The sequence below is a fragment of the Aulonocara sp. 'chitande type north' Nkhata Bay genome, linkage group LG4 (genome assembly GCF_057382095.1).
Source record: "Aulonocara sp. 'chitande type north' Nkhata Bay isolate Kocher_YH1m ecotype deep benthic linkage group LG4, A_spYH_male_GT1.1, whole genome shotgun sequence".
NCBI lineage: Eukaryota > Metazoa > Chordata > Actinopteri > Cichliformes > Cichlidae > Aulonocara > Aulonocara sp. 'chitande type north' Nkhata Bay.
Genome location: NC_141347.1, coordinates 11410894 through 11434799, shown reverse-complemented (window position 1 = coordinate 11434799; position 23906 = coordinate 11410894). Strand labels below are relative to the sequence as shown.

Below are 23906 nucleotides of genomic sequence, written 5' to 3'. Positions count from 1 at the left end.
TCTGATGTAAACAAAAGAGTAAGCATTAGGGGGAAAAAAAGAAAAAAAAGAAAAACGCAGACAGACAACACGTGGCAGTTTAGAAAGCATCTTTAATCGTAATAATTCCAACATTTCACAACATGATTTCCATTCCAGAGGTGCAGACAGAAAAACATTACAATAATCGAGATGCAGTTTATTTTTTCTCCCCCCCCCCTTTTGGATTTCCTTTAAGTGCGAAAGATGTGATTGTTTAAACTGTGAGCCGTAAGTCTTAAGTTACGACACATTCCTCTCACTTTCCAGCAGTGTGAGCCAAAAGCTACCTCGGGCACAGCTTGTTGGGGTTTCTCCATCATTTAGACACAGACTGCTCGTTTATCTGATACATCTACTCAGAACCTGGCGTATATGACATCTTAAAGGCCAGTCAGACTTTAGCATACAAGTGATAAATTACAATCCGTATCACATGAATGTGCCTTTGGTTTGTGATAAAAATCAGCAACTTCTGTCAACAAGCTGTACCCTGAGAATACAGTGTGTGCTGTGAGTAAAGAGACTACCCCACCACCCCATTTAAACTTTACCCTGAACATTAGCAAATAAACAAAACACTGATGGGGATAAACAGAAAAATAAATGACCCTGCCCAGGAGATTTCTGCTGCATTTAAGGCCTTTAGTGTGTGTTGGCTGTGTGCGCACACATACTAAATTGGGATGTGCACCGTGTATTCAAAACTTTCAAGCTTTGTGTCAATGAAACACTCAAATGCAGTGGTTTATGATAATATCTAGGCTAAAATGCCCCCCCTCCCCAACACAACCCAAATGCAGTGCTAAAAATCAGGAAATTTCAGCACAGTCGCAATCAAATACCTTCAATAGATTCACAAGTTGCCAATTTGTTGCTTGAAAGCCTTCAAATTTAATGTTTCCACATGAAATGTGTGTAACAAAATGATCAAGCCCAAAAAGCATAGTCACGAGTGCTAACTGCAGCTAAATTGCTAGAATACATTTCAGCATATAAACCACCTTTATAGACCAAGGCAAGAGCATAACAAACACGAAGCACTTCCTTTCTTAACCGTTATAAAAATGTCTGCATACAAAAAAGAAAAAAGAAAACCCAAACTATTCTATAGATTGAGATATTACTTTGGTCCCCTTCCAGTAATCTGTCTTCATTTATCTATACTTCTTTTTCTTCAGTTAGAAAAATAGATCCTAAAGGGACTATTACACGTGGAATGTTTCCTTATAAAAATATTTTCATTTTTCCAAGAGAATGAAAAATTAAGCAACAGAGAAATTTGCCCCCCCCAAAAAACAAAAGTGTGTGTTTGTCAGTATGGTGATTGTCCCAGTTTAATGGCATCTGGTGTGTGTGTCTGCATTGAGAATGCATAGATCGTCACTGCGAGAGAGAAAGAGCGAGATCAGATGTTAATCTGCATCCCTGTGGCTAATCTGGACAACATTTGTATGTTTGCGTCTCCGTTTTGGGAGTTACAGTAATGTGTGCTCATGTGTGTTTTTGGGTCTATTTATGGTGTAATTTTTAAACGAGTCGAGAGGCGCAGTTCATTCAGGCTTGGGCTCGGGGGTTTCACTCTTCACCTCGCTCTCCTCCTCACTATCACCGCCGCCACCACTGCTGCGAGGAATGGTGCGGCGTGTGGTGAAGGGGAGGTCACCACGCCTGAAAGAGAGAGAAAGGAATTTATAAATGAGAAAAAAAAACAAAAAAAAAAACAAAACAAAGAAGACATAAGTAATGTGTTTTTCGAACTAAAGTGCAATGTCTACAAAGAAGTGTAAGAAAAAAAAAATATTAACAAATATATTAAGGCTTATTTTGCAAATGGTCCCTAATTGACCATTTGCAAAAAGACATGATTTACCCTAATGTGTGAGGGTAAATCATGTCTTTTCTGATGTGCTCTCCTCCTCTACTGGATCACCCCAGGGTTGTTGCCTCTCTCCCCTTCTGTTCATTCTGTACACAAATGAGTGTCGCAGCAATTTCACAAACAGACACATCCTGAAGTTTGCTGATGACACAGTGATCGTGTGGGGGACGAGTCAGGCCATGGATAGGTTGTAGATGATTTTGTGAATTGGTGTGATGAGTCCTTCCTCTCACTTAACGTGTCAAAAACTAAAGACATGATTATTGATTTTAGGAAGTCCTCTTATAGCTCATCACCCACTATCATTAAAACTGCCGATATTGGGATCGTTGAGAGTTATAAATATCTAGGTGTGGTACTTGACCATAAACTGTGTTTTGAATCTCATGCTGATGCCACTACTAAAAAGTTCAACAAAGACTGTTCTTTTTAAGGAAAATGAGATCTTTTAACATCTCATCTGAGATGTTGTCCTTGTTTTATAGAAGTTTTATCGAATCTGTGATGTCTTTTTGTATCGCTGCCTGGTTTGGTAACCTGACGGTGAAGAATAAGAATCTGTTGGGACTTCTGGTAAAAACTGCTAGCAAAATTTCAGGGCGCTGGCAAGATGGACTTTTGGCCATTTACAATAGAAATGTGCTTAGAAAGGCTCATTCTATTATTAATTGTGTGAACCATCCACTTCACAGTGAGTTTGAGTTGTTGCCTTCCGGCCGCCGTTTTAGAGTACCTCCGAGGAGGACTAAAAGACTCCAGGTCTCTTTTATCCCTACTGCATCTTGTCTCCTTAATGGCAAATAATTGTCCTTGAATTTTCTATCATTATTATTGTTATTATTGTTTTATAGTATTGTTCTGTTTGTTCTTATCCTCCTGCTGCTAAACTAATTTCCCCTTGTGGGACAATAAAGAAATTGAATTGAATTGAATAATTGAGGTTCAAGTCAAAACACTATCATGCAAAGTAAAGCGAAATGTGGAGATTATAGTCGTTTCAAGACAAACTGCCACAACTGCTAAATGGCCCTGTGTAGAGTTAGCAGATATCTCATCGTGTCTTGTGATATATCCTCATGTTTATTGCATGAGCGTGTAACCGTCAATATCCTGTCTACTATGTCAAATCCAAATGGCTGGCACAAGCAGAAGAGGGCAGCTGGGGGGAGGGCAGGTAGGCAGTTTGCCTGCTTCCTGCACTTTCAGCTGATCTGTGCAGGACTGCTACAGCAAGCTCAAGATGAGTATATATATCTATCTTCTTAGTTAGCGTATTATCTGTCTTGTTAAGGTTGGTTTATAATGGAGCACTGTTAAAAAAAAAAAAAAAAAAAAAAAAAAAAAAAAAAAAAAAAAATTTCCCCCAGGGATCAATAAAGTATTCTGATAATAATGAAAGCCTCTGCTGTGTTACAGGTGCTTTACTCACCTGAGCTTGCTCTTGAGGCTGTTGACTTCACGGTTCATGGCATCAGCAGACTCTGTGGCGTCCTCCAGCTCCCTTTGAAGTTTTCTTCGGCTGGCGTTGGCTCTCTGAGCCTCCTCCTCAGCCTCCTCCAGCTGACGCTTGAGCTGCTTCATGCGAGAGTTCAACTTGTCGACCTGAAGGAGAAGAGAAAATATAAATAAATAAATAAATAAATAAAAACAATTAAAAACTTTTGCTTGAGCCCAGATAAAGTTAGAAGCACAAAAACGTCTCCCTTTGATGAAGGCTACAAAGCTAATGTCAAAATAGATCTGATTTCGATTTGGAGCATTACATTATTTTCAATTCATTTAAATATTTGACTTGTTGCATAATGCACAGATATTCATAGTCATCATTGTAAATACTCAGAAAAGCCACAACAGGGAGACAGAGTTTACTGTAAAGAAACTCTCACCTGGTCCTTGTACTGCTCGGTGTTGCGCCTCTCGTCGTCCACCTGCAGGATGACTTCTTTTAGTTTCTTCTCGCTGCGTCTCACAAGTTTGGTGGCAGTCTGCCTCTCCCTGAGCCACAAACATAACAGTCAGACAAAAGACACTTTTTTTTTCTAATATGGTCATCTCAGGCCCCACTAATCTGTGGATCTAACCTATTTACAAGAGATAGCCAATCAGAAGAAAGCTGGCTTAGCTGGAAGCAAGTCTGAAATAACAATTGTGTCCGTATGGTTCCGCTTCAGTGGCTTTTACCTGGTTTCTATATCCAGCTGTTCCTCCAGCTGAGCAATTTTAGCCTCCAGGGCGGCCATGTTGGCCTTGTACTTTGACTTGACCGTTCCCTCGAGCTCCTGCAGCTTCAGTTTCAGCTCCTTGTTCTGACGGTCGAGCTGGGAACGAGCCCCTTCGACACGCTGAGAGGTGCTGCGCTCTGCAGTCAGCTCCACGTTCATCTGGTCAGTCTGAATGTAAAAATTAATCAGTTATTTCCATTCTACATATTAAATGTTTAAGCATCTTTAGTCATCTGAACTTCAAATCAGAGTCTAAAAATGTTTGCATGTGTATACAAACCTGAAGCATTGCCTTCTTCAGCCTGTCGTTGACCAGCTCAGTGTTGCACTGCTCCTCCTCCAGCTCTTCCTCCAGCTGAGCAATACGAGCCTCCAGTCGCCTCCTCTCCTCTGCAACCTGAGCGCTAAAAAGAGGAAGGAGGGAGAGCAGAGATTAAATATGGCACAAGTAGAGATACTGAACACTTCTGGTCTGCTCATTTTACTGATGACTGAAGTCTTACTTCTTGGCGGCTTGGTTATTGATCTCATCCTGCAGCTCGTCTCTCTCCTGCTGGGCCTGCCTCTTTACTCGCTCTGCAGCCGCCAGCTCCTGCATAGCAATAAACAAGAAAATGCAGTGAGTTAAAGTAGATCACAGAGCAGGGGCACAGAACACAGAGGTGAATGAGTGAGTGTATGCCAACCTCCTGCATCTGGAGCATGTCAGCCTCCATGCCCTTTAGCTTCTTCTCAGTCTCCTTGCTCTGGGTGAGAATCTCATCTCTGGACAAGCGAGTGTCGTCCAGCTCCCGGATGAGATCTTTCATCTGGGCCTGAAGACAAAAACACGAGAAGAGTCAAAAAGCTGAGACCAAACCCCATGTTTCCTATTCAAAGATCAGATATAAAAAGGCAACACTCACCTGAAGTTTCTTCAACTGTTTCAGGGCCTCGTCACGGTTCTTGTTCGCCATGTCGATGGCTGCCTCAAGCTCCTTCAGGTCCAGCTCCAGCTTCTTGCGTCCAGCCACGGCAGCAGAACGCTGCTTCCTTTCATCCTCCAGCTCCATCTCCATCTCTCTCACCTGAAAGGCACGTCGATTTGATCAAAGCCAAGAAAAACTACACGTTCCTCTCCACTGATAACTTTTAAGCCCAACTTCAACTCATTTCTGACTTTATGCTACCGGGTGCTCATTCTGGTTCTTCCTGAAGTTCAACCAGCTAGCATTGAGACCTAATCAGAACGTTTTTAAGGTTGTAAGTACTTTTTCCTCCCGGAACAACTAAAAAATGCATTTTGTTATGAATTAGCAACAGCCGCCTCCTATTTACCCCCTCCTATTCCCAAACTGCCAGATTGTTGGTCTAAAACGCACTCGCTTTAGTCATGAGAATCAGAACACGCCTGCTTTCAACAATGCTGTACCTATATGTAGCAGCTAAATGTTGGATGGATGAATATTTGTACCTGTTTAACCAGTGCCCTCTTCTTCTCCTCTCCCATCTCATCGCGTCCTGCCAGGTCTCTCTCATACTGGGCTTTCATGGCCTGCATGTTGACCTCCAGGCGCAGCTTGGCGTCCTCTGTGGCCTGCAGCTCATCCTCCAGTTCCTCCAGCTGAGTCTTCATCTCCTCCAGCTGCTGCTCCATTGCACGTTTGGCCTTCTCCAACTCGTGGACCTGCATATAAGAACATTTATGATGAAAACCGAAGGATAGACAGCACTGGAGCAGAACATACCTCTACAGAGAAAAAGAAATGTTTCTTGACTTACGTTCTTGCCAACATCATCCTTGGAGGATACGAGGTCCTCCATTTCGGCCCGCAGCAGCTTGTTGTTGCGGTCCAGCTCTTCTTTCACCTCTCTCAGGGCTTCCAGCTCCCGGGTTAAAGCCAGTGTCCGGGTCTCCTTTTCTCTGGCTTCAGCTTCAGCTCTGTCACGCTCCTCTGCATAGCGACCAGAGATATTCTTCTCCTCTGCCAGCATCTACAGAAAAATCAACATGCAGCAGTGTTTTTATTTTGCTTTTCCTTCCACAAGACATTTTAATGGCTCTCTTATCTTGTGTATACTTGGCCTACCTGGTCAAACTTCTTCTGCTTCTTCTCGAGGTTGGACACGATCTGTCGGAGGTGGTCCTGGTCAACCTGCAGGTCATCCAACTCTTGCTGGAGACGCGTCTTTGTTTTATCCAACTTCTCGTAAGCGGCACATTTCTCCTCCAGGCGCTGGTTCACTCCCTCCAGGTCCCGCTGAAACTTCTTCTTTCCCTCCTCAGCACTTTCCAGAGAGCCAGCATCCTGCTCCGCCTTCTTCTTCAATTCAGCAAGCTGAGGGGGGGTAGGGATAAAGTCATGTCAGCTGTGTGATGGATTTGCGATTCAAACGACTGTGAGCTCCCACAGAAAACTAAATGCAGGTATTCTTTGCAGCAGGTTTGCGTCCTGCAATGTGAAGAAGTCGATGTTTTACCTGAGCCTGCACTGTTTGGAGCTGCCTCTCTACGTTCCTCTTGGCTTCTTCCTCCTCCTCCAGCTGTTCTTTCAGGTTGTTCTGTTCATCCTCGAGCTGGCGCAGCCGTGTGTTGACTGATAATTTCTGGCGCGTCTCTTCCTGCAGTAATTCCTGTTGAAATGACGGACAAGCAGAGTTACAGCAATGTTGTCACAGAGTCAGATGTTTATAACAGCCAATACTTTCATTTTTAAATATTTCTGCTAAAGGTTGCACTAAAAAGCTCTTCATACACTCTTCTTTTGTTAAGACTTTTAAACAACATGATTTAATGTGAAGCCAGTGTCTTCACAGTCAAGTCCGTCTGCTACAGTTCAACTTAAAAACTTCAAAGAAGACAAATACTTCATTGTTATAGTCTGGGGCTTTTTATCCCTTTAAAATAAAGACTTGTATTCATTGTACTTTCCCTACATGTCTTAAGACTGTACATATTAAGTAGAAACTAACAAACTTTAACTTTGCAGAAGATGTCTTCAGGTTTAGTCTATGCCAGTTTGCTCAAGAGTGATTATTATAAAAGAAACTAACAACAAAAGTATTAAACACTGTATTTGTTATGCATGCTTAACATCTGTGTGGCAGTGTACCTGAACGTCCTGCAGCTGGGATTCTACAGTAGAGCAGTCTTTGGCTGCCTTAATGGACTTGCCCTCCACCTCACTCAGCACGCTGTTAACATTCTCCAGTTCAGCCTGTGGACAAAAGAAAAAACAAAAACATGAACCACTGACACTCAATCACTCAACACTGAATTGTTAATCCCTGGCCTTCTATAAAAATGCAACTGCGATCATTCTGACAGCTCTCAGAAGGAATCACTATATCTGTTCTTAGCGCCTTCTAAGATTTGTACCTGCACTTTTGAGAGTTTCTCAGCCTGCTCCAGCCTCTGGCGCTCGCTCTCTGAGTGTTTGAGCTGCAGCTCCTGGACCTGGGCTTCGGCCTTCTTCCTGCGATGTTCTGACTCTCCTTTACCCTGCATCAGAGTCTGCAGCTCGATGGACAGCTCATTCCTCTCAGACTCCAGGGCCTGTTTGTTCTTCTCCACAGATGCTTTGTTCTGTAGACGGACAGTCAAACTGTAAAGGAAACTGACAAATGAGAAAAACTGAATCTGAATACCAGCTCTGAAAAATTACCCTCTTAGCCTGCTCCAGCTGCTCATTGAGCTCGTCAAAGGCCTGACTGTGTTTCTGTCTCAGGTCAGCAAGCTGCTGTTCGTGAAGTTTGCTTTCGTCATCAAGAGTCTTTTTAAGCTGGGCCACCTCGGTCTCACGTTTGCTCCTATGGAGGAAGAGGAGAGATTAGTCGACTTGTCTAAACACCACCCAACCAGATGTGTTGAGGTTTAGCTGTTATACTTGCTCCTATACTAATGTCTGTACCTGAGCTCTTGCTGAGCGGCAGTGGAGTCCAGAGTGTCCTCTAGCTCAGTCTTGAGGGCCTCCAGCTCTTCTCCCAGATCCCTGCGGTGTTTTTCTGCCTTGGCGCGGGCCTGCTTCTCCAGCTCCAAGTCCTCTTGGAGCTCGGAGAGCTGAGCTTCCAACTCACGGATCTTTTTCTGGGCCAGGTTCTTCTGTGCAGCCTCTTCCTCAATCCTTAAAGGGAAGAAGAAGTCAGGAAAAAATAATTAGTGAAGAATTCCTAAATACACTGTTCAAATTAATATTTTTTAATCTGCAGGGCAAACATCTTAAGTGTTTACACAGACCTGGCCAGAGCTGCCTGGAGCTCTTCTTCCTTCTTAGCCAGCTGGGCACGGAGCTCAGCAATCTGGGCCTGCAGCTCAGAAATCTGATCGCTTGTCTCAGTAAAGTCACTCTCCATCTTGCGTCGGTTCTTCTCCAGCTCCTGACGCTGCTTCTCCTCCCTGCGCAGACGGTCTGGCAAAAAAAAGAAAGAAAAAAGAAAAAAAATTTTAATTACAGGGATGGAGGGAAAAAAAGATGCTGTATTACACACAAGTTGCATGATGCTCTCTGCTACTTTTGGGTTTTCTTCTCACCCTCCAAGTCTGTGATCATAGCCTCATGTTTGGTCTTGAGTTTCTGCAAGCTCTTGGATTTCTCCTCCTCCTCTGCCAGGTTGGTGGTGGCCTCAGAGATCCTCTCCTCCAGCAGCTTCTTCTCCTGTGCTCACAACAATGGTGAACAATATGAAACTATTAGTTTAGTATATTATCTTCAGAACAAATTCCTACTGTGCTTGATTTACACAGCTATCGTTTCCAATTCATCCATCCTGACCTTCATTAGTTTGTTGTTGTGGTCATCTAACACCATAACATCCTCTTCTATCTTCTTCATCTTTGCTTCCATGGTGACCTTCTCTAGCTGGAGCTTCTGTCTGGCTGCTTCCTCCTCATCCAGCTGCTGCTCCAAGTCCTGTGTGCAGATAAATGACGAGTTGGAGATTTAACATGGCAATACGCCCTCCATATTAAGATTTAAATTACCATGTTTTGTTTTCCTGCTTACAGAAATATTTTGCTGCATCTTTTTCTTCTCCGTTGCCAGGTGAGAGGCACGCTCCTCCTCCTCCTCCACTCGGGCCTCCAGGTCGTGGAGGATCTCTTCCAGCTCCTGCTTCTTGGCAGCAAGACGGGCTCTCATTTCCTCAGCTTCGGCACAGAGTTCTGTTTCTGCCTGAAGCTGCTCCTGCAGGGCCATCTTCTCAGCATTCAGCTACAAGCAACGGGAAATAGGTGTTTAAGAGACAAGTTCAGAAAAAAAATGTCACCTAAAAAATTCAGAGCGATGTTATCCCTCATCACTGAATTCACCGCCTATATTTAAATCCTCTAATAGACCAAAACTGTCTCTTTCTGTGAGTTTATCTGATCCAGTTTATTGCTGTCCACCTGAATAAGTTCAGTTTCAAGTCGACTAGCTGAGCAGTTATTTTCTGGCATGACTTTCCCCACATGAGATGCTTTGACAACATGTGTAAATTATAGCTAAAGAAATAAACCAGGGTCACTGATAGAAGCCCTGCAACAGTGCCAGAAAGTGGACGAATGTTCCAAGTTTACCTGCTGGTGTTTGTCCACCATTTCCCGGATCTGCTGCTCAGCATGAAAATGCTTCTCTTTCACCTTATTCAGCTCTTCATCCTTGGCCTGCATCTCCTCCTCCTGCCTGCTGACTTGGAGCAGAGGCTTCACCTGAGGACAAACAAATGGGAGATGTGAAGAGTAAGAAAAGCCAAAACAAGGAGGAAAATTAAAGAGAAAAAAAAACAAAAAAAAAAAAACAGAACAAGTGCTATGAAGTTGCAGAGAGGACGCCGAGGCTCACCTTGGTGAAGAGCCTCCACCACTGCCAGTTCCTGAGTTTAAGATAAGCAGCGCAGTTCCTCTGGATCACCCTCATTGCAGTCAGCTGCTGCTGCCTCTTAGCAAAAGCCCTACAAGCAAACAGCAGAGTCACAACTCATATTCTCTAGAAGTGTAAAGTAACACACTTAAAGACAAGAATTACACTTTATATGTGTAATCTATATAATGACAAAAATGTTCTTACTTGCGGGCCACATAGCCTCTGCACCAGGCCTGGAAGCTGATTATGATGTCCGTGATCTTCATGTCCCTTTCCTCCTCCAGGTGAGCCAGGACTCCTGCTCGGAAGAAAACTTTGCTCTGGCCAATGCGGTAGAGGTTGGGATCCAGCTCCAGGCTTTTGATCTGTGAAGAAAGGGAATGATCAGTCACTCCGGCAGAGGAAGCAGGCATTATAAGGGTGTGATTAGAAGTTTAAAGCCTACTTACCATGAGCACACAGGCCTGCTTTCCATCCATGAAGCCCTTGGGAATAGCATTGGGGGTAAGGATTTCATACCTGAGGGAAACGCAGGTGAAGAGCATATTGGGTTGTTTTTAAATAAATTAAAATGTGAAAAAAACAAACAAAAAAAAACAAAAAAAACAACCCAGTGGGAACATTTATAGTCTTACCTCTGTCTGAACTCCTGGAAGACGATGCGGTTGGGGAAGCCCTGTCTGCAGATACGGATCCCCTCAAGCACACCATTACACCTCAGCTGATCCAGAACCAGGTGGGGGTCCAGTTTACCAGCCTGAGAAGAGGAAGATTTGCTGATTAAGAGTATGCTCTATTCTGCATATTAACATCTCTTCCTTTTCCAAGAGGAAAGACATTTGAGCCCCTGTTGGTGTTTCAGCTGCAAATGAAAATATGAGAATTGGGCCGAGTCGATCTGTGACAGCTTTAACAAAAACAAAACAAAACAAAAAACCATGACAGGTAAACCTGGTCAGAGTGCAACAACTCCTGGGTTCCTGACTCAAAATAAAATGTGCTCAGTGGTGTATTCTAGTGCAGACGTAACTGACAAACTTTACAATTGAACAACCCCATCTGCTAAGCATTTTCAGAGTTTCAGTTGCAGTGGCAACATCCAGTCAGATGCCCACGTTTCTGTAGTACCTTCTTCTCGTGGTTAGGGATGATGCAGCGAACAAAGTTGGGGTTTGTGTTCCTCAGTGTGGCCATCAGTTTGGACAGCTGCTCCTTGTACAGCTGGCCCACCGTGCGGAACATCCCTTTACGAGTCTTGAAAGCGCCATGCATCTCAGACATGCCAGTCACCTTATCTAGACCCACTATGCTGTCCACTGAACGAGGGGGGAAAACAGAAAGGAGAAGACATTATGTACAAAGTCAGCATGATTTGAATATTTCACCAGGCAAACTCAAATCAAATGCACATCAAAAAGGAGAATGAATATGAGCATTGTCTCTCCACCTCCTCTTGGTAAACACAACAGGAGAGAGAAGAGGTAGTTCACAAAACCAGCACCAGTGAAACGCCACACAATCACACACAAAAGTGCATGTGGAGAGGGGAACAAATCAGGAAGGAGGCTGACAGAGGGAGTCGCACAAGGCCAGTGAAGTGTGGAAAGAACACACCCAAAATTTAAAGAACAAAACATGTATAAAGTGCAGTGAGTGGAGAGAGTTCATTACTGAAACTGACAGCTTGTTGCTTTTGAAAATGTGTGCGATGACTGATTTAAATATGTATGTGCCTGAGAAGGTGACAAACATTGGCGGTTGCAGTGGGCATGTACTTTTGTGGTGACATTAAAAAACACCAAACCCATGCAGGATATACCCATTGCTGCAGTACCCATGACCAACACCAGGAGTCCCCAAACAACACTATCACACAGAGGGAGAAAAGGAGAGTTCAATGACAGAGCAACAAGTGGCAAGACCACCAGAAGATTTTGCTACTGCACACACAGCTGATTTTAGAGCAACACAAAATACACTTTTGGTTGATAAAGCTGGGAGAACGAGGGGATGAAAACATTTTTGAGAAAGAACAGGACCAAAAGGAGGAAGAAATACTAAAGAAATGAAAGAAACCTTTTTTCACCTGGATCTGAGTGCAGAATAGGAAAACGCTGATAAAAATAGGCTCTCTGACAATTATGTACCTCTGAGATGCAGTAAAAGACAAAAATGAGAAAAAGTGGGGCCACACAGGGGAAGGAATGGAAGGAAAACCACCAACAGGATTTGAGGAAAAAAAATAATTTAAAAAAGGTAAAAAACAAAGGTCCACACACCAGACAGTAAGAGAGAAAAAAAAAAAAAGCACTATGAAGCAACATGATTATATTCCCATATCTTAGAGGGGCAGCGATTCCTGGGTTAAAGGCAAAAACAAGGCATCTGCCTCGACTCACCATCCTTCCAGAGCTCAGACACAAACTTGTCTGTGGACTGGTTGAGCAGTGAAGCCACATTGTCATTCAAGGGATCCATGTTCTTCAGCAGCCATTCGCCTGCCTTGTAGTCTACCTGTAGAGTGACACCAGACAGGAAGTGTCAAGTTTTTGGGTTTTTTTTAATGATAGAAATATGTTGATGTAAACAGCATAATGAACTAAGCGATGTTTACCTTGCCAGCATAATGGATAATGCAGAAATCTGCTTCATCCTTCAGTTTCTTGGGCTTGAAGAATTTGGGATGTGTTCCCTGCTCCTGGAGCACCTTCTCCACAAAGCTCTTGTCTGTGGCCTTAGGGAACCAGCACTCCTCATCCAGCAAAGCCAGGATACCCGGGGGGCTGGCCTGGGACAGACGAGAGCACATGAGTCAAACCAACAAAGACGCTCAGAGGACCAACATAGTTACAGCAGATCAGAAAACTCACTGGCTTCTCAATGAGTTCGATACAGGGCTGCAGGTCGAGGCCAAAGTCAATGAAACTCCACTCGATGCCCTCCCTCTGGTACTCCTCTTGCTCAAGGATGAACATGGTGTGGTTGAAGAGCTGCTGCAGCTTCTCGTTGGTGTAGTTGATGCACAGCTGCTCAAATGAGTTCAGCTGGAGACATGGAGGGAAAGAAAATGCTTAAGAAATCTCGTGGGGCTGCATGCTGTTACAACAGACGGCCATGAACATGAGTGCTCAGCTATCACATAGCTGATATACAATTAATATACGTTAATTATACAATTATCTGCAGCGAGTGTGGTGCTTGATGGAGAGGTAATTATATTTTTAAAAACTGCCTTGTGTGTTTACCTCGAAGATCTCAAAGCCAGCAATATCCAAGATGCCAATGAAAGAGGCTCCCTGTCTCTTGGTCTTGTCGAGTGCTTTGTTGATCCTCATGACGAGCCAGCGGAACATCCTCTCATATGTGGCCTTAGCGAGGGCTTCCACGGCAAACTCTGCTTGCTCCTGAGTCTGAGCCTTCTGGACATAGTCTCGACCCACCTTGATTCTGGGTGACAGGATGGCCCTGGTGAAGTCTGTGACATTCATGCCCATGAGGTGGCATACCTTCTGGGCAGCTATTGAGAAAACGAGGGAAAGAGAATGAGTAGTGCAGGATGGAAGAGTGACATTTTAAAATTAATGTGCAGAGTGCTCGCTTACCTGTGTTATCAGGCATGGAGGCTTGGTCTGTATGACGCTCCTTCTTAAAGCTCATGTTTCCAAGCTGCAGAACAGATGCCACCACCTTCAACAGACCTGCACACGGAAAACAGCAAAATTAATTAACATGGCAAGAGTTACATTAAGCTGGTAATACATAGAGACACACATGCACAGAAACAAAAGCTGTCGTCTTACCAATTTGCTCATCCTCTGGAATACCCATGATCCTGAAGGCGTCCATGGTCTCTGTGAACAGATCCTTGTCCTGCTGGCCCGGAATTGTGACGTTCCCATTGGAAAGAAAACGGTAGTTGTTGTAATTTTCCAGGAGGAGATCACCTGAAATCAAACAGCAAAGGAAAAGTTAAAAAAAAAAACAAAAAAACATCAAGTCACCAAATGCTTGAGGAAACTGCACCATCTTTAAACAGAGATTTTTGTTTAATGTGCTGCTTACTGCGCAATTTGTCTCCAGCCCCTGTGAGCAAGTAGTAGAAGATGTGAAAGGTCCTCTCTTCTTTGGCCTGGCGAATGGCACGAGATTTCTCCAACAAGTCTAGAGGTCGGTGTGTCAAGGACAACTTCTGATACTACCACAGAAAAGCTCTTGAACTGGTTTAAGACTTCTTTAGTAATAATAACATAAAAGGCAACAACCTGACAGCATTAAGGATACAAGTTTCAATATTGGCACCAACGATGTAACCATTGACATCAAAATTGATTCTGATGAATTTTCCCTGGTGGTGTGGAAGAAAAAATGTTTAAGTGAAAGTGGTATTTAGAAGAAATCATAAACAAAGGCTGTAGCAGTTAATTCTTACGAATCTGGAGGAATTGTCATTTTTGACAGTCTTGGCATTTCCAAAGGCTTCTAGAATGGGGTTAGCCTGCAGCAGCTGCTTCTCCAGCTCCCCCTAGTGGAAAGGAACAGAATTGCAATGCAAAACATAAGACGCAGGTACATCCATACAGGTAATTTCTCAGCCATGGATTCATATCCAACAAGACCATAAATCATTAAAATTAACCTCTTAAGCCCCAACGCCTAATCAATCTCCTGCCTTTTGCCCCCGTATCTGGGGTCGTTGGGGCTTAAGAGGTTAATCTGTGTATTGTGAGGGCTTCACATGCTAATCTGACATTTACTATAAAGTTACTTATGATTACAAAAAAGCAGAGGCGGGCGTTTTGCATATACCCATAATATACTTACATCTGAGACGGCAACATAAAGAACAAGACATTTAAACAAAAAGCGATAAGATTGATACCACATACACACATATACATACACCAGCAGCACACATCACACCCAAGCATTTTATCCCAACACGCAACGACATGTTAGCGTTTAAACTGACAAAGACCCCAAAACCCTGAGACTGTCAATAACCCGTCACCTGTTATTCAAAGCAGAGGAGTCCAGTGAACCGCAAGCACAAAACAAGTTGTCGTTTCTATTTCAGTACTTTAATAACTCTTTCCTTCAAAAAAAAACCCACATATACACCATGCTTAATGCAGAATTTAACCTTTGAATTTTAAGTCAATCTTAACCAGTTCTCATATTATATCACTGTCAGTTAGCTTTTTATGAAAGCAAATGGTGTCCCCCAGCCAAATGAGTACAACTTCCTCAAGTGCATGTTAGGTCATTACACAACATGTATGCAGCTTAGGATATCTGTCCAAGCAAAAAAAAAAAAAAAAAAAAAAGAAAAAAGAAAAAGAAAAATCAAAAAAAAAAAAGCGACTTTGGAATCATCGGCACATACAAAGTAGCAACAAAACCTGTGAAAAGTTCAACCAGACAAATGTAAATACATCCATCATAGCAAAAGTAGCTCAAGCAAAGACCCCACCCTCTTTATCCTGCCATTGTCTGGCTGAATTTTTCACAGGAACACATACGGCTGCCGCTGAGCTGCAAACAAACTTCCTCCATACTTCCTATTGGCTGGCAAGACACGTAACCCCTGCCCTTGATACAAAGTGACTCCCATAATAGTGCGGTCCAGCGAGGGGGGAGAGAGAAGAGGATGGGCGTGGTAGAAGGAGGACTGTGATGACAGAAGCAGGTGGGGAGGAAGAGTGAATGAAGGGGGAGGGTTAACTCACATGTGACAGGACCAAGTTGTTCTGTTGATGGGAGAGAGAAATACAACAACCTCAAAAAGGGACGATAGATGTGGTTTTCAGTAAACCCCTGTGGGTGGGTTTTAGCAGCATCTATCGCAGCGCTGACAGGCCAGATAACAGTAGTGTGACGTAATGCTTGACTGCTTGGCAGAGTTTTATTTCTACTGACAAGTTGCAGTAAAAAGTGAAGTAAACCCAAACACATAGTAGATTAAGTTAGGTCTCTGGTCTATATGAAGTGTGACAGGAGGGCCTGAATGTACACTACTGTTTTCTGTGCCTGCAGGGTCGTTATTTTCATTGCCACACATTTTCCTTGATGGTCTTTCTGTGCAGCTTTACCAACAGCAATTTTGCTCTGTTTCCTGTAGAAAATGAGCGGCTTGAAGGCAACAATGTAATGATTGATTCACAATCAGATAGTGTGCATACTAATTACAGTTAAAATGAAAATAAGTAGATCCAGGGTGCACGGAGGAAAAGGATGATTACTTGAATTTACAGGAGTAAAACAGCTGGGAGTGAAGTGAGATGAATGAATGTGATAAACAATGGAGGTCTGAAGGTTCGAATGCAAGTATCAGCTGCAAGACTGACCTGATCTTTTTTGGTCTTGTGAGAGGAGGCGATGTGAGCGAGATACTGGATGACCTTCTTCGTGTTCTCTGTCTTACCAGCACCAGACTCGCCTCTACAGACACAAACAGGAGAAAATAAAATAGTCAGTGGACTGATTCAACACTGAGAGGACATCTTCTGTAATGTGACCACTGTTGATGTGTTCATCATCTATAACTTACGTGCACAGGATGGACTGGTCTTCACGATCTGCACAAAAAAAAAAAAAAAAAAAAAAAAAAAAATGAATTGAATATGTACCCACTGAACAACAATTCTGCATATACAAAATGAACATAAGTTATCGTTACAGTGCAAGACGTTTTTTTGTCTATACGACAGGAAGTTCATTGACCACAGAGAGGAAATGAATATCCGGCTTCCTGCGACAGTGAAGACGTGCTTGGGTCTAAGTAACCTTTTTTAATTACTGCAGCGCCTCCTCAAATGAAGAGCATTGAAGGGACAGAGTGTAGCTTGGGTGGACTGAACAACAATATGCACAACAGTGGCCTTAACGTCCAGCTGCTGTGGTGCATGCAGGAGTAATTAAAACATACAATACAATTGCTATGCAGGAAACACCGAGAACTGTCTCGATGGTAATTCACAGAGTCGCAAAGAAACACTGCATAATTATGTGACACGGCAGTAGTAAGAGGGGGGGGCGGCACAGGAAATCTGCACTAGCAGAGTTTTGTCAGGAAATTTGCTCAACATAATGGCTGTAAGCTACTGTACAGGCTCAAACATGGTGTAAATTCATAAATGTTGAAAATTTATTTTATATCCCATGTGTATATTTCCAATGAGTGAGCAACAAATTTTATTAGCTTGAGCTGAGAGATTCTGATGGCACAAGCTGGAAAAGTGCAATTCTCAGAGGGTCTCAAACAACATTCTGCAACCAGTGGTCCCCTGGGTCTTCCATGCAGAGCCAAACTACAGAGTACTCTTATACCCTGCATTCATTGTTTAAAAGAAGTAATGACACAAACAATCAGCCAGTGTTGATCAAAGCTGTGCCACTCAGAACACCAGTTTCACAATGTTATGTCTGGGAATGTTAGACAGGAACTGTATTTTTTGGTGTGGAAATGTTCGAGAATTTCAAACATTTAACAGCAAACGAAATATATTTTCATGATAGCACGTCGCCACCACTTCCTTTTCTTTAAATGCCGTCATACAATTCTCATCTCGACAGGCAGCTGGGACCGTGTCTTACCCTGCATCATGCTTCTGTAAGCCGTGTCAGTGATGGCGTAGATGTGGGGAGGCATTTCATGCCTCTTTTTGCCCTTGTACATGTCAACGATCTCCTCCGAGTAGATGGGCAGGTTCTTGTAGGGGTTTATGACGACACAGAAGAGGCCAGAGTATGTCTGCAAAGTGGATGAGAATTAAACAATTAAAGAAGCGCTCTTCGCCTGAACTGGAGAAAGAAACCTGTGAAACAGACTGGATGTGTTTATGTGATCAGAGATTTGCATCCCTCCGCATTACTGAATTAATATAAATGGCCAGTTCGCATTAAAGGAAAGGGCTTCCGCAGCTTCTCGATAACAAGGACTTCCCATCTTCAGTTTAAAATTCTCATGAACTCTTATTTGTAATCCTCCTGTGTTATGGAATATTAACCCCACCCTGCTGCAAGTTTAAACTGATGACTGATCTTGGCATTATAAAAAGTACAGCTATTTGACAAGCCAGCCAAGTCATATACACAAAAAAAACAATGTTTTCTCAGAGTCAGACATTAAAATTCCCTGTTTATTCATTTCTATAAAACTAATAAGTCATGTATCTTGTATATCTGGACTCATCTCTCCTCATAGCATAACAAATAAAGTTGTTTTTTTTTGTTTGTTTGTTTTTTTAAATATTTCGCATTCCTGAGCTGCCCTCCCAATTTCTTTGTACCAGGCATCTCTCCCTCTGTTGTACACCCGCGTTCCCCTGGGAGATGGTCAATTTCAGAGCCTGGAGCCACTCAAACCGACCGTAGCCTGGGTCTCTGGAGGGAGGGGTACAACGGGCTGTGTTGATATGACCGGGTCACACATCACAGAGTCAAAGAGGCCAAAAATCACTCCCAGCCCAGATGGAGTAAATAACATTCATTATGGGGGCAGCAAGAGCAGTTACAACATAATTTACATTCCATGTTCATCTCTGCCAAAACTGTTTTTCATATCTCTCACACTCCCAACTGTATTGTTCCCTACAGCTTCCTGTTTACAAGACTCCGAAACACACACACACGGATCAAACAAGAGAGACAAAGTGGGACAACATTGAGGGAGAAGACTGCTGAAGTACCACTAGTATGTTAAAAGACTGTTCACATTCTTTATAAGAAGAGCCGGTGTGTATGATTTGTCATTGCACTGGAGCTTAACAAGATAATTAGGAGGTTAGACAGGGTTCAAGAGTAGATTGTTTTCTATAAGCCAGTGGGGAACAGCTATGCTCTTCCTTTTTCCTGTCATTTGTTTTCTATAACAATAGCAACCTGGTTAACGTTTGACATGATGAGGCAAGTCTATGAGGAAGTAATCCCCACGAGCTAAAAGCAAAGTTTTCAGAGGGTTTCTTTTTGTGGTTTTTCTCCTGCTCTTGGGTCTGTATGATGTCAGTGACAGCAGCCATCCCTAATATGGTCATCTCATGCACACAGCTCTGGCTGTGGGCGCAAAAGCCACACCCAACTGCTGATCAGACCTTTTGTTTATGAGGGTAAGCCAATCAAAACAAAGCTTGTTTTTTTCTTCAAAGGAAGAAGAGCTGAAACAGCTCGCTTCAGGCAGGATGAGGTCAGGCGCTGCACCAAAGCCCAGTGTAATAAACTATTCTGAACTGTGAGTCATAAGTCCGAGAATTAAAACAGTTTGATGTGAGCATAATGGGTCCACAGTCAAATAGTGAACATAATGATTGCAAAATGTATTTTCTTTATTAGAAAATAAGCACATTAGTGCATCATTTAATTGAATGTCATTTTCAATTGCAGCTTAAGCCTTGAATCTTGCAAAGCTACTATAATAGGATCCAAGATTAATGATATGTGGGTGAATATAAATAGAAATCACATCTAGTATATTATTGTGATGTTAGATTTCAGCAGACAGAATGAACAGAGCAACAGAAGGTCAGTGCTCCATACTTACATATATAAGACCAGAGTAATATCTCTCTTTCAGGTTATGCAGCACGGATGCCTCATTCAGACACGTGAGCTCGGCCATGTCCTCGACCTTGCTGAACTTCGGGGGGTTCATCTTCTGGATGTCATCCTTGTTCACTCGGATCTTCTTTCCAGAGTCTGCCAGCTCCACAACGCACTCGTCGCCGTGCTCCTCCTTGATGGAGCCGGCCTCGAACCCCAGGCGCTCCGAGGGCACCCATACCAGCTTCTTGGAAGCCCAGTCAGCTTGTGCCAGTGGGTTGTTGACCACATTACGGTCCACGTACAGAAACTTGTCTGCATCCGACATGGTTGCTGTTTTACAGAGAGAAAAAGAAACATTGCTTGTTGTTAGCGGTGCAGGGAGATTAGTGTCACACTAAAATCTAATGAGCAGTTTCACATCTTCAAAGAAAACTATTACATGCAATTTCCTGTTTAACTCCTTCTCTATTTGGTATCCATCTGTCTACACGTGTAATCTCCGAGGAATGCACAGGTCACCACTAATATACAAGAGCAATACGGCTCTGCGTTGACATAAAGGAAACAGTTCAAACAAGGCTCTGTTACTCCGAGGCTAAACGCTGTGAACACCTAATCAAATTTCGAGTGGCAGGGAAGAAACATGTGTCTGGATCACAGAGACAGCAGTACCAACAGGGGGGGCCTGCAGTTTGGCTAACTGCTCCAGTACAGTCTTTTACTGGCTGGTCATGGTGCTCGTTTGATTTTAGAGATAAACTGGTTGATGAATTATAGCGCTTATCAAGAGGTTTCAGGAACTAAAGGAAAAGTCCCTTTTCACATTTCTGCTTGATTGTTTTGGTTTATTATTTAGAGTAAGTTGAAATGTTTGTGTGGTGCCACCCACATACATGTCATTCGTACTTTCCCCTTTCCAATAGACACCGAGTAGTCACCTTGAGGCCCATCCAAAAACGCCTCCTCTCTCACTAATGCGTTGCAAAACTATCAAGTAGGAGGAGAGCTACCAAGTTTGATAAAACTCATGAATTATAAATGAATACAAAACAAATGAGATTCACACTGAATGTTGCAGTTCACACTACACACAAGTGCATACAGATAAACATCAGATCTAATCATATAGATTGAAATCACTGCTCAGCCTAGTCTATACACGCTTATAAATAACAGCTTGCTGACAGGGAGTGCTGTGGTTTAACCCATATGGAAAGTGACTAGACTAGTACAACCAGTAAGGCAAGCAAAAAAAAAAAAAAAAAAAAAAAAAGCACGAGCAGGCTACAGCCAAACCGCCCAAACAGTCAGTGCAGAGACGCTGTGAGCAATTAACCGAACGTAGTTTTCTTTCACAGACACCAGTACCCCCAGCCTTTACTATCTAAATGATCATTCCAGCACAGCGGGAGACCCACACCAATTTTCCCAGCATCACCAGGGTTCTTGGTCTTTTCTAGTGTTCCCTCACCTCTAAGGGTAACCAAGCACACAGACAGTTTGCATTTGCTTGGTCACTCATATGCAAACGTCAAGAAAAACACAGCGGAGGTCGGGCTTAGGTAGTCATGACTGTATCTAAATGAATATATAGAGGTAGTCAAGTGTTTGATGAGAGCAATTTCACACTGCAGGTCCAGTGGGACAAGGTTCAAATTACTCATGCTCAGCATAGTAAAATGCTGCTTGTACACACCACTGATTTACAAGTCTTACATTTCCAGAGCCGTTCAACAGCAGTGTAACTTCACAGCTCACACATTTCCCCCTAAAGCCCCAAATTTAGAGATGTAGTGAATTTGTGTATAGTTGCTCTTGCATTACAACAGCGGAGACTCTCAGCCAGAGGGACACAACTTTTAAACTCTGAAGCATTCATAAATTGTTCTCAATGTGACAGACTCTGGAGGACCTAAACCAAAAAACTACTAAGATACTAAAGTGCTGCTTGTTCCAGCACATTAACCCTGAGCTCTGAGAAAGAAAGCAGAGGCATTCTTCTCATGACCCCTGCGGCTTCATGTCCTCCATCAACACTCTGCCAGACTAAGCCACAGCTGACGTCCATCACTGTGCACCACGCCCACTAGCTCATCCGTGGTCTACAGACCCCATCCTCTAATAGAACGTGGGGCAAATTTGTCCTGCTTTCTCTCTCAGTTGGCCACAAGCTTCCTCCTCTGCCTTCAGACTCCCTGTGCACAATCCTAACACCAGCACCCACCCTTCCCCTTTTGTTTTCCAGTCTTTTCAGGGTCACATTCCTCCCATACTCACTCTTTATCAGGGAGAGACAGCATCTAAAAGCATTCCACAAATTTCTGTCCTATATACCTCTCCCCTTACATCTTCCTCAAACCCATTTTCTATGGCTTCTTCCTGTCACATTAGCATGTCAAGTGTGCCTTTAGGGGTTTCACAAACATTGCTCCATACTTTTGAGAGCTCTTCATTCCTTGTAGTGCATCTCTGACAGTGCTCCCATACTCCTTTAAAATTCTTTTGGCCATTACTTGCCCCTCTACATTCAGATCACTTGGCCCCGTGCAGAGTTTGTATACGAGCCATAACTGATTATAATCCCTGCAGCTTTGTTGTCTGGCAAAAACAAGAAGTGAAACAGAACACACCCAGCACTCTGGTTTGTTTTAGCTTGCTATGATTCAAAGGTACAGGGAGACATGTTTGCCAGGCCACTATAAAAAGTATCAAATAATCTTAACAAATACACACACCATCTGTTGCTGCAGTCACATTGCTTAAGGATCAAATACTTGCTAGTAGAGCAGGGCGATATGGCCAAAAATATTTATCACGATATATATTTGAAAATTTGCGATAACGATATAACCGACGATATAATTGATGCAAGACAAAATACAACTCCACAACATTACTAGCGCAAAAAGACAACCTTCCATTTATTTTCACTTAAACAAGAAGCTGGTTTTTATGTACATTAAAGCTTTATAAAAATGTAACAGTGCAAATGCAAATTCCTTGCTGAAAGTTTAACCAAAAGGCATTTCCAGTAGAAATGGGCTGACATATCCTGAGCATAACCATGTATAATATCCACTGAAGTTAAAAAGAGGTGCTTTGCAACATTAAACTGCAGTGTGCAGTACGCATTTTTCGGACCATAAGGTGCACGGGATTATAAGGCACATTAAGCGAAACAAAGCAGTCAGATAAATCAAACTTTATTAAACTCATTCTTCTTGCTTCCTCCACTTCTGTACCATTGATTCATTAATGTTGAATTCTCTGGCAGCTGCTCTATTCCCATGTTGTTGCAGTATATTAATGACTAACCTCGTATTGTGGATGGATTATCTCAGTTGTTCTCCTGACTGAAGTTTAGTCCGTTTACAGCATCCTGCCATGCGATTGCATTTGTCTCTAACCATGAAGAACCTTCACATTAACTTTTATAAGTGGAAAAGTGTTAGTGTTCGTCCTCCAGCTTCACTGTTTATGTTAGCGATCACGTCGCACATCATTATATACCAGCTAGCCAAACTTCAGTAACCCTACAAACGTCACTGCTGTTTAGTTTCCTGTCTTCATTTATGGTGGAAGTGATAGCAGAGCTGTACGTTTGAATTTTTTCAGAAATCTCTCAGTCAGAACATGCAATATCATGCTTAGGTAACTAGCGAAACTAGCGAGCTAACTTCCGCTAGCTTCCTGCTAACTTCTAACTCCGTTAAATGTAATAACTTTTGTTTTCATGGATGCCTGGAAGTTAAACTTTATAGTTACACCTGGTAAAGCAGCAATGCTGATCGTTTTATTAAAGATGAAAGAATTTAGACAGTTTTTAACTCTAAGTGATGCTGCAGTGTTGTTTGACCTGAAGTGTACTGAGTTTAGGACCCAGATTACTCCCAGATTTAAGAGCATCTTAGTCCGACAAATACAACAATAACGACGGCCGCTTGCATTTTCTGCAAAAAAATGTGCTTTGTTGTGTATCTGACGGACAAACACCAAACCAGTTCCACATCACTGAAGTTGCACCATTTTTACAAACCAATTCTGGTTCATCTGTTTCACTCAACAATCGGCCATGTGCGTATGAAAACAAAGGCACTGCGCATGCGCGTTTTACTCATATTCTATCGCGATATTTCATTTTCCTATCGTTGCCTAACATTATACCGGTATTACCGTGAACGGTATAATATGGCCCAGCCCTAGTAACAAGAACATTTTATGGGAGGAAAGAATTTTATTGAACAGTTAGTTAACATAACTTGTCCATGAGCATAGACACAGACACACAAAAACACACAGTTATTGGTACTTTGTTACTCTGGGGTGGTTTTGGCTCACATCCTAGGCCACGACCACCCCCGAGTAATCCATCAAATTCGTATGAATTAATTAAAGATTGAAAGGTTGGTGGTTTGATCCCTGGCT

The 23906-nt window shown here is 42.8% G+C and overlaps 1 protein-coding gene across 2 annotated transcripts in view; it reads right to left on the bottom strand.

Annotated features, from left to right (window-relative positions):
* Nucleotides 1-72: 72 nt before the first annotated feature.
* The window catches only part of LOC147332008 (myosin-9-like), a 32583-nt gene continuing 8749 nt past the window's right edge, over nt 73-23906 (bottom strand). The window contains exons 2-41 of one of the 2 annotated variants that reach the window (XM_086288392.1): nt 19480-19811; nt 17538-17694; nt 16492-16519; nt 16289-16382; nt 15671-15691; nt 14374-14466; nt 14226-14289; nt 14007-14105; nt 13745-13888; nt 13547-13642; nt 13190-13461; nt 12815-12988; nt 12559-12732; nt 12344-12458; nt 11073-11260; nt 10580-10701; nt 10394-10463; nt 10149-10309; nt 9924-10032; nt 9659-9790; nt 9105-9311; nt 8874-9011; nt 8633-8756; nt 8339-8510; nt 8013-8225; nt 7767-7911; nt 7481-7687; nt 7215-7319; nt 6583-6735; nt 6192-6440; nt 5884-6096; nt 5576-5788; nt 5028-5189; nt 4809-4937; nt 4626-4714; nt 4403-4526; nt 4082-4290; nt 3787-3895; nt 3330-3502; nt 73-1689 (exon numbers count right to left, since the gene is read on the bottom strand). In XM_086288392.1, the coding sequence (XP_086144518.1) occupies nt 1572-1689; nt 3330-3502; nt 3787-3895; nt 4082-4290; nt 4403-4526; nt 4626-4714; nt 4809-4937; nt 5028-5189; nt 5576-5788; nt 5884-6096; nt 6192-6440; nt 6583-6735; nt 7215-7319; nt 7481-7687; nt 7767-7911; nt 8013-8225; nt 8339-8510; nt 8633-8756; nt 8874-9011; nt 9105-9311; nt 9659-9790; nt 9924-10032; nt 10149-10309; nt 10394-10463; nt 10580-10701; nt 11073-11260; nt 12344-12458; nt 12559-12732; nt 12815-12988; nt 13190-13461; nt 13547-13642; nt 13745-13888; nt 14007-14105; nt 14226-14289; nt 14374-14466; nt 15671-15691; nt 16289-16382; nt 16492-16519; nt 17538-17694; nt 19480-19806 (5892 nt within the window). In that variant the 5' untranslated portion in view covers nt 19807-19811 and the 3' untranslated portion in view covers nt 73-1571. The remainder of the gene's footprint in view (nt 1690-3329; nt 3503-3786; nt 3896-4081; nt 4291-4402; nt 4527-4625; nt 4715-4808; nt 4938-5027; nt 5190-5575; nt 5789-5883; nt 6097-6191; nt 6441-6582; nt 6736-7214; nt 7320-7480; nt 7688-7766; nt 7912-8012; nt 8226-8338; nt 8511-8632; nt 8757-8873; nt 9012-9104; nt 9312-9658; nt 9791-9923; nt 10033-10148; nt 10310-10393; nt 10464-10579; nt 10702-11072; nt 11261-12343; nt 12459-12558; nt 12733-12814; nt 12989-13189; nt 13462-13546; nt 13643-13744; nt 13889-14006; nt 14106-14225; nt 14290-14373; nt 14467-15670; nt 15692-16288; nt 16383-16491; nt 16520-17537; nt 17695-19479; nt 19812-23906) is intronic. The other variant, XM_086288393.1, reaches the window with a different exon arrangement.